The 13,469-nt window shown below is 46.2% G+C and overlaps 1 protein-coding gene across 3 annotated transcripts in view; it reads right to left on the reverse strand.

Annotated features, from left to right (window-relative positions):
- Positions 1-13,469, reverse strand: part of DLGAP3 (DLG associated protein 3) — a 189,143-nt gene that overhangs the window by 24,959 nt on the left and 150,715 nt on the right. For all 3 annotated transcript variants that reach the window (XM_081018298.1, XM_081018299.1, XM_081018297.1), the window contains 2 exons: positions 12,111-13,201; positions 193-398 (listed from right to left, as the gene is read on the reverse strand). In XM_081018298.1, the coding sequence (XP_080874424.1) occupies positions 193-398; positions 12,111-13,136 (1,232 nt within the window). In that variant the 5' untranslated portion in view covers positions 13,137-13,201. The remainder of the gene's footprint in view (positions 1-192; positions 399-12,110; positions 13,202-13,469) is intronic.

Here is a 13,469-nt window from a genome sequence, read left to right on the forward strand (position 1 = left end):
CCAGTCTGGTCCTACATGGTTCTTGCCTAAGAACCCCTTCTATGCATGGGCTCCTTCTCATGGTCAAGACATCTCACCTTACTTATCAGCTGCCACCCAATAAAAATTCCATATATTTTTGTTCCCTTTGCTGAGCATCTCCCCACCACCCTGCGTGGTTATATGAGAAATGTGCTGTTCTCAGTTTCTTACTTGGTTCTGGCCTGATCTACACTGGAGGAACGGCGGTACCCCTCACGCCGGGTCACCCCCTTGGGAGAAACCTTGGTGCTGGTATCCGAGTCCCCACTGTCATCGTCTCCCATGGCCTTGATATAGCTGCCACTCCGCATCCGTCGACAGGGTATCTCTCCATCCTTCCCTGAAGCTGGATATCCTCCCCAATCATCTTGGGGTACCTGAAGGAAAAAGAAATTTCATGCAGAGTGTATCTGTGTGCATATATGCTTGATAGTTTGAGGTTAATAGGAAGTTCCACAGAAGATGCTGGTGACAATTTATGACAGCCCCAAGGATGCACCTATAGCATTTGAGGGAATGACTGCATCTTGATTATGTTCTTCTACCAACCTGCTCAAACATCCCTGTGAGAACGATAGCACTGTTTGACTTAGGAGTCCACTCTGCACAACAAACTTGTATTGGTTTTAAAAACCCTTAACTGTAATAATAATCACCATTGTTTATTTATTTATACCCTCTTTATCCCTGACAGGGACTCTTTGTAGCTTGGTGAGAATTTTCTGCCAGTGATCGATAAGCCTGCCCAAACTACAGTTCCCAGGGAAAGATGGGGGGGGGGAGTAGGTTAGATGCCCTGAAGCTCTCTGACATCTCCACTGGAGACTGCTAAGGGATGCAAAGGTTATGGCTCTCATAAGCTGTCTGTAAAGAAACTGCCTGCCTGCTACAAATACACTGAGATCTAATGTTAGGTCCCTGGGTGGTTTGTAGTTTGCTACAGGTTCTGATTTTCAATAATTTAACAATAGTAAGTAAAATATGGAAGAGCCAAAGCACAGTGACAGTGGACATGCATTGCATGCAGAAGGTCCCTGGTTCAATTCCTGGCACCTCCAGGTAGGGCTGGGAGAGACACCCTCTCCGAAACCCTGGAGAGCCACTGTTGGTAAATGTAGACGGTGCTGAGCTAGATGGGCCAATGGTCTGACTCGGTGTAAAGTAACTTCCTCTGTTTCTGAAATTGCAAGCAAAAAAGAAATAGATCTCTGCCATGATTGGACTTGTGCTAATTACTTCTCTCGCAGTGTCTGTATTCCTTGCTTGTAAGGGCTGTTCAATTGCTTTCGACCAGGTCATTGCTCAATTCTGCTAACCTGTTTTAGATTTATATGTTAGAATTGCTGATCTGTAGCAACTCAGATGTAGCCTCAGGTTTGCAGATGCAGATCATCTCAGTGCATGGCTCCTGGGATGCAGTATGTAATTGGTTCCATCCCAAAGTACTGTTTTGGGTCTGGCTCCACCCCAAGGTCACTATTCTGCACCTGGCTCCAGGTTGCTGGACCCCAGGGTCCTAGTAAACCTTGTGTTCTGAACTTATTACACCTCAATACTAATGGGAAACCCACTGCCCTCCATGTGTTGCTGTCCTATGACTCCCATCATCCCTTCATGCTAAAAGGAAGCCATATCAATAAATCATAAACTGGTTTATCTGCATAGAATGGATGTGTTTTTTATGCATCATAAGATAGAAACTAGGATGCAAATGTGCCCAGCTAGTTTCTTCTTCTGTGGGCTTTTTTCTTTGGTGTGTGTATGTCATAGGACTGTATCTAATGTTCTCTGTTTGCTGGTGCCAAGGGCTTTTGTGGTGGCACATGGGTGAGTGTTAATGTTGTACAACAGACAAATTCATTGCAACAGTTGCACAAGGGGAAATCTGTTACACGACAGATTGTGAAATCTATTGTGCAACAAAGTTACCAGCAACCTGCTTATGCATTTCCTTGTGCAACAGTGTTCTGCTGCAGCGGAAACATTTTGCTAGTGGAAGAAGTGCGCTGCCAAGAGACTTAGACTTCGTGCTGCAGTAGCTGGATACAACCCTTATTCCCTTGCTTCTTAAAACATCTTCTCCAGACTCTGCTGCCTTCTATCTTCATGTGAAATGTCAAAATGAATATTGCTCTTTTTACTTAAAAATATTCACAAGGGGAAAATACTCACATCTAAAAGGAAGTTGGATTTTTAAAACAACAACAACCGAGTCCACTCAAAGTTCTATCCCTGAGCTTTAAGCAAAACCTTTTACATAAAGAAATGTTGGTATTTATATATTGGACGAGTTCAGAAAAAAGTGAACTTCTGCAGCCAAAAAGCAGCCAAATCCAAATCTGCTAATTAACTGTTAACCCAATGTTTAATTTATGGGGTTGATCCTGGCTAACATAGTTGCAGGAGGCTGCAACTGAAAGATACTTATCTGAAAGTGAACTGTACTCTCAGACGTCATTTCAAGAAGACATACATTTTTCATCAGAGCCCATTCACACATTCAGCTACCAGCCATCAGGTGGTGATGTCAAATCAAGGGATCTACAGGTGTGTGCAAATTTGATCTGACTTGATGTTCAAAGTGTTCCTCTGAGTTCCTATATCCCAAAATACATTAAGCTAAGTGTTCTTAGAAGATATCAGTATTTTTATTAAGATTTACAAATTAAATAAGAGATGTGTACAACTGCTAAGTTCTCTTTTGGGGTGATAAAATGTTGGTACTGCAATGCATTAAACCAGCCTTCGCCAGCCTGGTGCCCGCCAGGTGTTATGGACCACAGCTTTCAGGAGCCCATACTAAGAAGGATGAATAAGATACATTGGTTGTCCTATGTGCCATATTTTGCTTCATACACTTAAAGCAATTGTCTCCTACAGCCAAATCATATGTGAGCTTTTTAAAGAGGGAAACTTTTTTAAAGCTCCCCCCAAATGCACCAAAGAGGTGCTGATACTCAGTTCTGGTGAGTTCCAGCTGAAAAAAAAGCCCTGGCAACACATAGAGAGAGAGAATAAATCATGTGCACAGCACTGGGGGAGGGTTATTGGGTTGTTGTTGCTTTCATTTTGATTATTTACTTGGTGGTTTTATACTTTGATTTTATCCTGTGAACCACCCTGAGACTTGCGGGTATAGGGCAGTATAAAAATTCTAATTCTAATTCTAATCACCCAAACTTCAATTAGCCAGCAAAGGTGAAAATACAGGTAAAATACAGATGAGCTCTCTCTACCTCCACAGCTAATCTAAGCTTTTTGGGGGGGGGCGGGCGCTCACATGGAAGAGTTAAACTGGGAAACAGTGTGGAGAAACGCATTAGTCCCCCTACCTCAGTGGCTCGGATCCAACTTGCACCCCACCCCCCAGGTAGCTGTTTTTAAGTTTTCTAAAAAGCCAGTGATGGAACTCCTGATACCCTTGCACAGTTTGGCGATTAGGTTAGCTACTGAAGTTATCACCACATTTCCATATGCAATTCCAAATTCCCAAAACATGGACTCATCAAGATCTTGCAGCTAACAGAGCTCTTTGGCTAGAGGCAACCAAAGATGGCTTCTTAGCCCCCAGAAAGCTGGAAACTGCCTACTTGTAGACACAACCTCACCTATACATCATAGTTCTCTAGAGCATCCTTTGACAACTTGGTGCCCTTCAGCAGATGGAAGTTATAGTTCAAAAATATTTGGAGGTTGCCAGGTTGGCAACAGAGCTTGAACCTTGCCTACCCTTCAGTTCAAGACTCTCCAGATGTGATGGACTTTCCCCAGACCAAGTCATTACTTTTCCCACCCCATGGAAGCACGTCTGCTCTAGAAAGAGGCAGGGCTTTCTCCCATCCAGAAACCCTCACCTCATAGCTCCTCCGGCAGATGAAATCCCACCCATAACCAGAGCAGCAAAGCAGACAGGCAAACATCTGTCTGCACCGATGACACCCTTACCAGTTTCCGGTGACGAGTTGGCATCCCTTAGGCTATCAGGAGGAGGGCAAAACAGGTGGACGGGAACAAGAGGCCGGAACAGACACAGTTGCCTCTTTGTCTCTTTCTCCCATGAAACATCAAGGGATGTTTCTTTTCATCCTTGGGCCCACCCCCCTGCTGCAGTGGGCTGAGATGGGGACAGCCAAAGTGAGGATGGGATGGGTGGAGTGTTCCCTATACAGCAGCCCCTCCCTCCAGCCCCTCACTCTGGATGGGCAATCAAGTCAAGTGTCATTCAATCTCTCCTTCCCCCTGGGGAAAAAACACACACAGAGAGGGAGAGCGAGAAGAGTTAATTAGCTTTTAATTAAAAAAGAACAAGCCCGTCATGGAGCTGGCTGGCTGGCTAAGCCACTAAGTTGAGGTAAGGGGGGAGTTTGGATCATGTCTGGGAGCAGAAGGATGTAAACAGAAGGAGCAGGATAAGTTTTGATATCTCCAGGCTGAGGGAGATGGGGGATCCTTAGGCAGGACTTTGACTAGTGCCACGGGCTGTGGAGGGTGGTCTCCAATCTTTGTTGTCCCAAGCTTGGCATGCTCCCCCAGTTAACTGGAGCCTTAAATCTCAGGCTTGAGGGCTAGGATTGGCTGTTTCTACTGAACTAGTTTTCTAGTGTGAGCAGAGCCCTGTGACTGGAGAATGCTGGGAAATGGAACACTCAGGCCTGACCAGAGTTTCACATGAAGCAAAACTTTACTGTGGATTTAGCCATCTTCAGATGTTTTGGACGGCAACTCCCATCACCCCCGCCAGCAGGATGGGAATTGTAGTCCAAAACAACCAGAGGGCATCTGCTTGGGAAAGGTTAGAAGTAGCTTAGTCGGTAGAGCAGGAGACTCTTAATCTCAGAGTCATGAATTTGAGCCCCACATTGGGTGAAAGATTATTGCATTGCACGGCACTGGACTAGACGACCCTCGTGGTCTCTTCCAACTGTGATACAGTGGTACCTCGGGTTAAGTAATTAATTCGTTCCGGAGGTTCGTTCTTAAGCTGAAACTGTTCTTAACCTGAAGCACCACTTTAGCTAATGGGGCCTCCTGCTGCTGCCGCGCCGCCGGAGCAAGATTTCTGTTCTTATCCTGAAGCAAAGTTCTTAACCTGAAGCACTATTTCTGGTTTAGCAGAGTCTGTAGCCTGAAGCGTATGTAACCTGAAGCATATGTAACCCGAGGTACCACTGTATATGCATACAAACAAGGCCTGAGTAACTTTTGCCTCACTGAAACAAAAGCAACCTACTAACCAAATCTTTGAATTTCCTTCTCCATGAATGGGGCTGTTTACTTTATCCAGTTGGGAGAGATAATGTTGTGTGGGAAACTGGTAAGAACACTTCTAAGAACTTTGTCTGGCGGGGAATGAAGACATTATTTTCCTGACAAGCTTTCCCAGCTGGATGAATAGGCCTCTGCCAGCAGTGTCCATTTCATATTGTTTTAAAAATGCATATTCTGTTGCTTTCTGTGTTGTTCCTAATTGGGTTTTTTAAAGTTGTTTTTATTGCTCAGAGCAGACCTATTGAAATTAATGAACATGACTAAGTTAGACTATCAAGGCAATGTACTAAATATAATGGGTTATATCCAACTAAGTTTCACTCATTTTTGTACATTGCCTTGATATAGCTATCTATCTGGAAGGCAATTAATAAATATCTATAACAATAATAACTTTTTTAAAATGAAGAACTAGTATGCGAATTTGCTTTCCTCCCTCCTCCCAACCACTGTGTCATGTTTTCAGAACTCTATTGGTTTTTAGGAGGTTTTCGCAGCTGCGGAATGGGGTAGAAATACTGTAGGATCAACAAATAAAAATGATGTTTGGTTCAAGCAGAGTAATGCTTGTTGTTGTCAGGATGTGATCTTGCAAATAGTATTGAGAAGTGTTGGGCTGTGGTCTTAGCTAATGATAGTACAGGACCCTAGAGACTCAGTAACTCACCAGTCATCTTGCTGCATTCTCCTCTGTCATATTGAGAGAGCACAGGTTATTTGGTGAATAAGTGGGAGGGGATTTGGAGAAATTCACACTTCTGAAAACAATACATGAACGGAAACACAAATATCCTACTAAATTCACACTTGTCTGAATTTTGCAATACAGTTCTCTGGCAGAACAAAATGTGCACAGAAATGCATACTGTATATCAATGGAAACAGCATACAACTACATTATATTAGGGGAATGGATGGCAAAATTATGTATATTACACCAAATTGTATACAAAATGTGTTTATTAGGACTGTGGTTCCCAAATGCCCCCCTGCCCTCCACGGACCACTTGCAAATTGTGAAAGGTCTTGGCAGACTGCTTAATGATTTTTCTGTTGGCTGCAGCATTTGTAACGTGCTGTGATTGTCAATTGCATTTTAATTGCTTCTTTCATTGGACTACTACTCCCACCCACCCCAGCCAACACAGCTGTGCTTGCTGGGGCTGATGGGAGATGTAGTCCAACACCATCTAGAGGAAGGCAGGTTGGCAAAGATTGACTGGGAAGGAGCAAGACAGTCCACATGGAGCACACAGCTTTGTCTTTCCAGTAAAGGATCATAGCTGGGGTACTGACCCCACTGTCAACAGCATTTGCCACCTGAGGGGTTGATTTCACCCTACCTAAAGGGAAGGGTTGGCCTTGTATCTCAGGCATGAAAAACTGCCTGACTCTGATCGCTTAAGCCAACTGGAGAACGTCTACTTGTGGCATTGCACTCTACAGAATACCATAGGGTGGTGGCCACAAAATGGGGCATTCTCTGCTCTTGACCCTGTTATGTGGAATGCCCTTCTCTCTACCACAGGTGAAGCAGTAGCTACCAGCTGCTTCACACAATGTCTTGAAAATATGTATCTTTTTGCTCAGACATTCCCTGACCCATAAGATTGGACCCTGAATTATTTGTATGAACCCTCTGAATCACTTCTTTACTTGCTCTTACATGGCTCCATTGGTTTTAGGTAGTATTTAGTTTCACAAATATTGTTTTTATATTGTACACAGTGTACACTGCTTAGAGATTTTTAAAATATTAAGTGGTTTAGGAATGCTTTTAAATAAATAAATGCATATTTATACAGCTACAGCAGCCACATGCTAGAAGATCATAGAAGCAGCTCCAAAATAGCTGTTTGTGTGTTAGGTAAAAAGGTAAAGTACCTCTGCATGGTTAAGTCCAGTTATAGGCGACTATGGGGTTGTGGCACTCATCTTGCTTTCAGGTTGAGGGAGCTGGCATTTGTGCACAGAGAGCTTTCCAGGTCATGTGGCCAGCATGACTAAACCGCTTCTGGTGCAACGGAACACAGTGACGGAAACCAGAGCGTACGGAAACACCGTTTACCTTCCTGCCGCAGTGGTACCTATTTATCTGCGTGCACTGGCATGCTTTTGAACTGCTAGGTTGATAGGAGCTGGGACAGAGCAACAGGAGCACACCCCGTTGCAGGGATTTGAACCGCCGACCTTCTGATTGGCAAGCCCAAGAGGCTCAGTGGGTTAGACCACAGCGCCATCCACATCCCTGTGTGTGTGTATTACGTGGTGGGTCTGTGTACCCAAGGAGGACTAGTTTCAGGTTTTGGCGTCCTCCTGAAGCAGCATGTCACAGAAAGGACCTGAAGCAGCATGTCACAGATATGCAAATTGAGAGCCCACCCAGGAGTCTCCTGTCAGATGATTGAAGCAAACAAATATAGGGGGAAGGCATGGCTATAGGGGTGAAGGTGAAAACAGGGGTTGAAAACTTAGTAGCTGCATGGGGTGCAAATGCTCCTTGTTAATTCACCCCCCAGCTTGGTTTTAATGCATCTATGTGGGCTTTTTGTTCATTCGTTCAGTTGTAAGTCGCTTTGGATTACACTGGGCAAGATAAAGTGACCAACAAATTTAATAAATAGTAATATTAATATTTTCTATTTTTATCCTGTAAGTTGCTTTGAGACACTTTGGTTTAAAAAGTGACAAATACATGTCGTCATCGTCATCATGATGTAACTTGAGTATCCCAGCTCCATGAGGGGATATATGTATATTTTTCTATCACAGTTCATCAAACAGCAGCTGGGGTGAAGAGTCCTGGTTCCTTCCAGCAGCAGTTGTTTATTTATTTTAAAGAAATACCTTTAAATGTTTTATAATAGGAAGCAAATCGGGAGAAAGAAGGGAGGGTGGTGATGCAGCAGCTGCAGCAGCTGCTAGGCTCCTTCAAGCCATCCAGCCATCCAGGTGTGTGCTAGGGGAGGGGGATGCCCTGATGATGCGGGCTGAAGGCCGGCAGGCCAGGGACCTCTGCAAAAGTCTGTGAGGTGCATGTTAAAGAGGAAGGCAGGAGGAGGAGGAGGGGGGGGGATGCAGGAGGAAGCCAGGGACTGAGGCAGGCAGATTGCAAAAGGCAAGCAAACCACAACCCTAGCTGCACAAAGCAGCCTGGTTGGATCCAGGAAAAAGGCAGAGGATAGGGACCGGGCAAGTCTGTCAGTTCCAGGTTCTCTCAGCTTCTCATTTATCCTGTCTTAAGTTCTTTACATTTCTCCACCAAGGTGTGTGTGCTTTAAAGTGATCATAAAAATTCATTAGCATATCAGTGCAAATTTCTCCTAAAATGCACATTTTTAATGCATTTTTTGCATTAATATACATTGATATACCTTTTGCCTAATAGAATTTTGCGAAACAATTTCCACTAATATTTGTATATGTTCTTTTCACTAATACATGCATTTTAATCGATGCTTGTATGTTTATGCACATTACTTGGCTGGAGAACTGCACTGCAAATTTCAGAGGTGTGAGAATTTTGAAGGATGGCTGACTTTTGATTCACATCTTGTTTTGGAAAGTGTGAATTAGGTAAGTTCACCTTTCAATGCCCCTGAATCAAAGCCCCCTCCCCCAGGGCAGAGATATGTGTTACAGAGTAAACATGAAGCTCCCAATTCTGAGTTTGCTACTTAATGCCAAGGCCAAGTATGGGGCAGAAGTTAACCCTTTCCCCACCCACAGTTAACCTTTCCCCCACCCACTGAAGTTCTCCTGAAAATGCCTAATTCTAACCTGATCTCCCCTTCTACCAGCCAGTATCTGAGACTGGGAGTAATTCTGGCCAGTGAAGGCTGGTCCATTAGGCTGAGTGGGGTTTGGCTCCACCAACCTCAGCTTGCTCTCAGCCAGCCCTCACCTGCCCATCTTCTTACTTACAACCCTGCTAGCAAACAAATAAGCAAGCAAGCAAGCAAATAAAAACTTTTAATTACTTGCACAGTCCTAACTGTAAGAGATTCTGGTTGTTAACAGTTGGATCTAAGCAAGCGTGGGTTTTTGTGGGGGTCATTTCATTTTCTACATTTTATCTGTACAGTGAACTGGGCCTACTGCTTAAACAATATTTCATTTGTATTAAATCATGGATAGCTGCCTTGAGCTTTGGGAAGAGTCAGGGCAGAGATCGAAATATATGCGAGGCTTCAGAAGCAAGGAATTGGAGTGAGATTCTGGAATCTGGCTGCGTTTTGAGCTGGGGTCAGAATCTTGCTTAATTTTCCACCAGGATCAAGCACATCCACCAGTAGTGTGCAGCTATGCCAAGTTGCGTCTCTGTTTCTGTTAGCCTCCTAGCCAAATGAGCGCCAACACTCACTCTGCGCATCCAGCCAGGAATATGAACAAGAGATCCGAGGAACAAAAGGCAGAAAACTGGGAACTCAGTCCAGGAAATTAGGCAAAATTATTCTCAAGCCCTTGACTAAGAGGAATACTGCTGGGTTAACCACACAATGCACCAGACCTGTCCTTACCTCTTTAGCATTTCAGGAACCTTGGTTCCTAGGGAGGAGGACAACAGTTTTACAAGGTCCCTAGGTACAAGGGCACCCACCAGATTCACCTTTATCATTGCCTCCGGCAAAACCTTTAGACAGGGTCGGCCCTACTAGTAGGCAGAGTGAGGAGATGACCTCAGGCGGCAGAACCAGAGAGTGTGTGTCAGTGGTGGCAGCAGTGTCCCTTTGTGTTAGACATGTTCTGTCCTGTGCCCCCTAAGGCAGCTTACTGCCCTTTGATAGAGAACAAAGAGTCCAGCACCCTAAAGCTCAAGGTGTGGCCAATCGTTCCAAGTCAATGTGCAATTCAGCCATCGACTTCTGTGGAATTCTGTGGATTCCAAAGCAAGCTGACATGACCCGCACCTCCTGGAGGAATGCACAGATCAGAATGAAACTATCCTTCGGATGTTGCACCTCTCAGAATTTTGTGATACAGTATTCAGTTCAAGAAACATAGAATCCTAAAACTGCAGAGTTGGAAGGGACCCTGAGAGTCAATGCAGGAATCTCAACACATGGTCTCCCATTCAAGTTGAAACCATAGTGGACCCTGCTTAGCTTTGCAAATGTGCTAGCAGTTTTATTGTTGCACCACTATTCAAATGTGTGGAAAAATATATTTTAAGATAAAAAATGTTTGAAATGTGAATAGTTAGATAAAATATATTTATATGTGATAAAATAGGCATTTAAATAGACATTTCCATGGAGATTCACTTTTATAACTAGCTGATTAAGGTAGAAACAGGATGGGTTGGACCTGTTTGTTAGGAGGTACGTAGTTTTTAAACTGTTTTGAGATGTTTTAGTTGTCTTGTTTTAGCACTGGCATGTTTCCCATCCCGGTTTCCTTTGGAGGAAGGGTGGGATATAATATTAATAATAACAGCAGCAATAACATCAACAATAATTTAGCTTGCCTTTCTTCTAATACAGTGGTACCTCGGGTTAAGTACTTAATTCGTTCTGGAGGTCTGTTCTTATCCTGAAACTGTTCTTAACCTGAAGCACCACTTTAGCTAATGGGGCCTCCTGCTGCCGCCACGCCACTGGAGCACGATTTCTGTTCTTATCCTGAAGCAAAGTTCTTAACCTGAAGCACTATTTCTGGGTTAGCGGAGTCTGTAACCTGAAGCGTATGTAACCTGAAGCGTATGTAACCCAAGGTACCACTGTATATTAGTGGGCCTGCACTTCAACCTAGGCCAGCCCTCCAGATGTTTGGTTGGGTATACCTGGTTCCCCTTACCCTACATGCTTGGCCCTTAGGAGACTTAGAAAAGAGCCAAAGGGGAGAGGTTTCATGCATCTGCTTCCATAAGCAACTAATTCTGGAGAGATCCTTCAGGCCCCCATGCATTTTCTCTGGCTGCCTTGTCCCAGGTTGCCCTCCTCATTAGCGTGTGGAGCCCATTGATCAGGCCTGCGCAGAAACCGCCCTCCGAGAAATGAGCAAGGTGGTTCATCTTAATTGTTTGTTTGGGCATTATTAGCAAGAGCAACGCAATGCTCGGATGTCTTCGGACACCTTGGTAAGCTGACGCAGCCAGCAGCTCCTCAGAAACCTCGGGCCTTTTAAAACAGAGAGCCGCCTTTGTGCTGCTGCTTCTTTTTGCAGGCAGAGGCTATTATAGCCCTGACATTTCTCTAATCACCGACATCAAGGTGGAGCTGCAGTGCATCATGGGAATGCAAAGGAGAGCAAAGGGAATAGAGAGCAAGACGGCAAATGGGAGGGGGGGAGCTTTCGGAATCAGCAGCAGGGGAGTCTTAAGCTTGGGGAAGAAACCGTCAGGGGAGAGCCTTTGAAAGTGATCCAGGCTGGCCATTCATTGGATACATGGGCATTTGCCCTTGGAAACAGAGTGGCAGGGAATTCGAAAAGCCCAAGGCCTGGTCAGTAGGAAGGGGCTCATTCCCTGCATGCTTCCTGTCTTTTTAATCCATGATCAAACCTACGATGGACTGACTTGCAATCATGGAAGGGGGCTCCTCATATGATGCTTGGATCAAGGAATCAAGCTCCTTTTAACTAGTGCACATCTTGCAGCGCATGGAATGCGCTGTCCCAGCTTTACATGCCTGAACAGCCCATCCCATCAGCCCCAGCCAGCACAGCCAAGGATGCTGGGGACTGTAATCCAAAAACATCCCCATTCCTGATCAAGGTATAGACATCTATATATCTGTATCTAAGGCACTCCTTGGAATGGAACTGAAGACACAAAGCTTGCTCCTCCTCTACAGCAGCGCAGCCTCTACCCACCTCCTTACCTGAAGATAATGATAGGATCGGTCCTTGGCCTTGGCCTCCTGGAGCATCAAGGCTTTCTCTGGGCCTCCTCCCGAGCTGGGGTAGGCCTCCCGCGCTTGGCTGACGGTCATGGTATGCCAGGAGCTCCGCTTGAGCGTCTGGCCATCGAGGGACATGGACATTCCCGCGCAAGCCAAGCACTTGCCCTCCCCACCTCCGCTCTTCAGACTCTTCAAGGTCAAGTCTCTGAAGGCACTTTCAGGGGTGTCCACGCAGTACTGGGTGGCCTGGTCGATGGCGTGCTGCCTCCCGGACACCATGTAGCTGCTGTCGCTGTCCAGGTTGTCGTCGGAGCTCCACCAGCCCATCATCTTGTTCCGGTGGCGAGAGGAGGAGGAGGAGGAGTCCAGCTTGCGGTCCTTGCTCTTGCTGCGCTTGCCATGGCGCGACTGGCGGTGGTGGTGGTGAGGGTGGTGGTGGTGGTACCCTCCCTCGCCCCCCCGGCCTTCCATCTTGGTGCCGTTGTACTCGCGCTTGGAGGGGGCCTCCAGGGAGTGAGACTTGGCAAAGAGCTTCTGGACCGAGTGGACGAGGTGGCGGATGCGGCTGGGGCTCTCACTCCGCGGCTGCTCCGTGCTGCTGGCCCGCTGGTACTGCAGGGTGTGGAAGCCGTCGTGGTGCAGGGGCAGCTGCTTCTCAAACTGGTCGAGGAGGGTGGGGGGCAGCCGGTTGATCTTGCTGGAAGGGTGGGCGGCCGCCATGCACTCGTCGCAGGAGTCGTACTGCTGCGGTGTGTGGTGCATCCTAGGGAAGGTGCTGCTGCTGCTGGCGGCTGAGAGGGGCTCCGTTAGGCTGATCGGGGCCTCGGCAGAGCCCCGCGATGGGCAGTAGTGGTCCAGGGAACAAGGCTCGCTGGGGCTGAGGAGGTATGGCTGGCGAGACTCCTGGCTATGGTGGATGTATTCCATCGGCTGGTCGCAGGCCTCTGGGACACAGTGGCAGGGGTGTTCTCGTGACTGGCTGCGCTCCCCATGGTAACTCTTCATGGTGTCATAACCATGCGCCGCGTGGCCTACTCATCTTGCCATTGGTAGGGTGGCAGCAGACGAACCTACCAAGAGAAATACCAGCAAAAACAGGTAAGGGGAGAGCAGAAGCGGAGTGATAGAACACATTTCATGCATGCAGAAAATGCCAGGTTCAATCCCTGGTGCTGGGGAAAAAAAATCTCTTTCAGAAACCTGGAAAGGTTTTGCCTGCTGGTGGAAACCAGGGCTAGCCGACGTGCTCTTCATATGCTCTTGTATTCCACCTCCCGTAGTCCCTGGCCACTGGACATGCTAATAGAATAATAGAATTGTAGAGAGACCATGAGGGTC

This window comes from Podarcis pityusensis (assembly GCF_964106645.2).
Source record: "Podarcis pityusensis genome assembly, chromosome: 8".
Lineage (NCBI taxonomy): Eukaryota > Metazoa > Chordata > Lepidosauria > Squamata > Lacertidae > Podarcis > Podarcis pityusensis.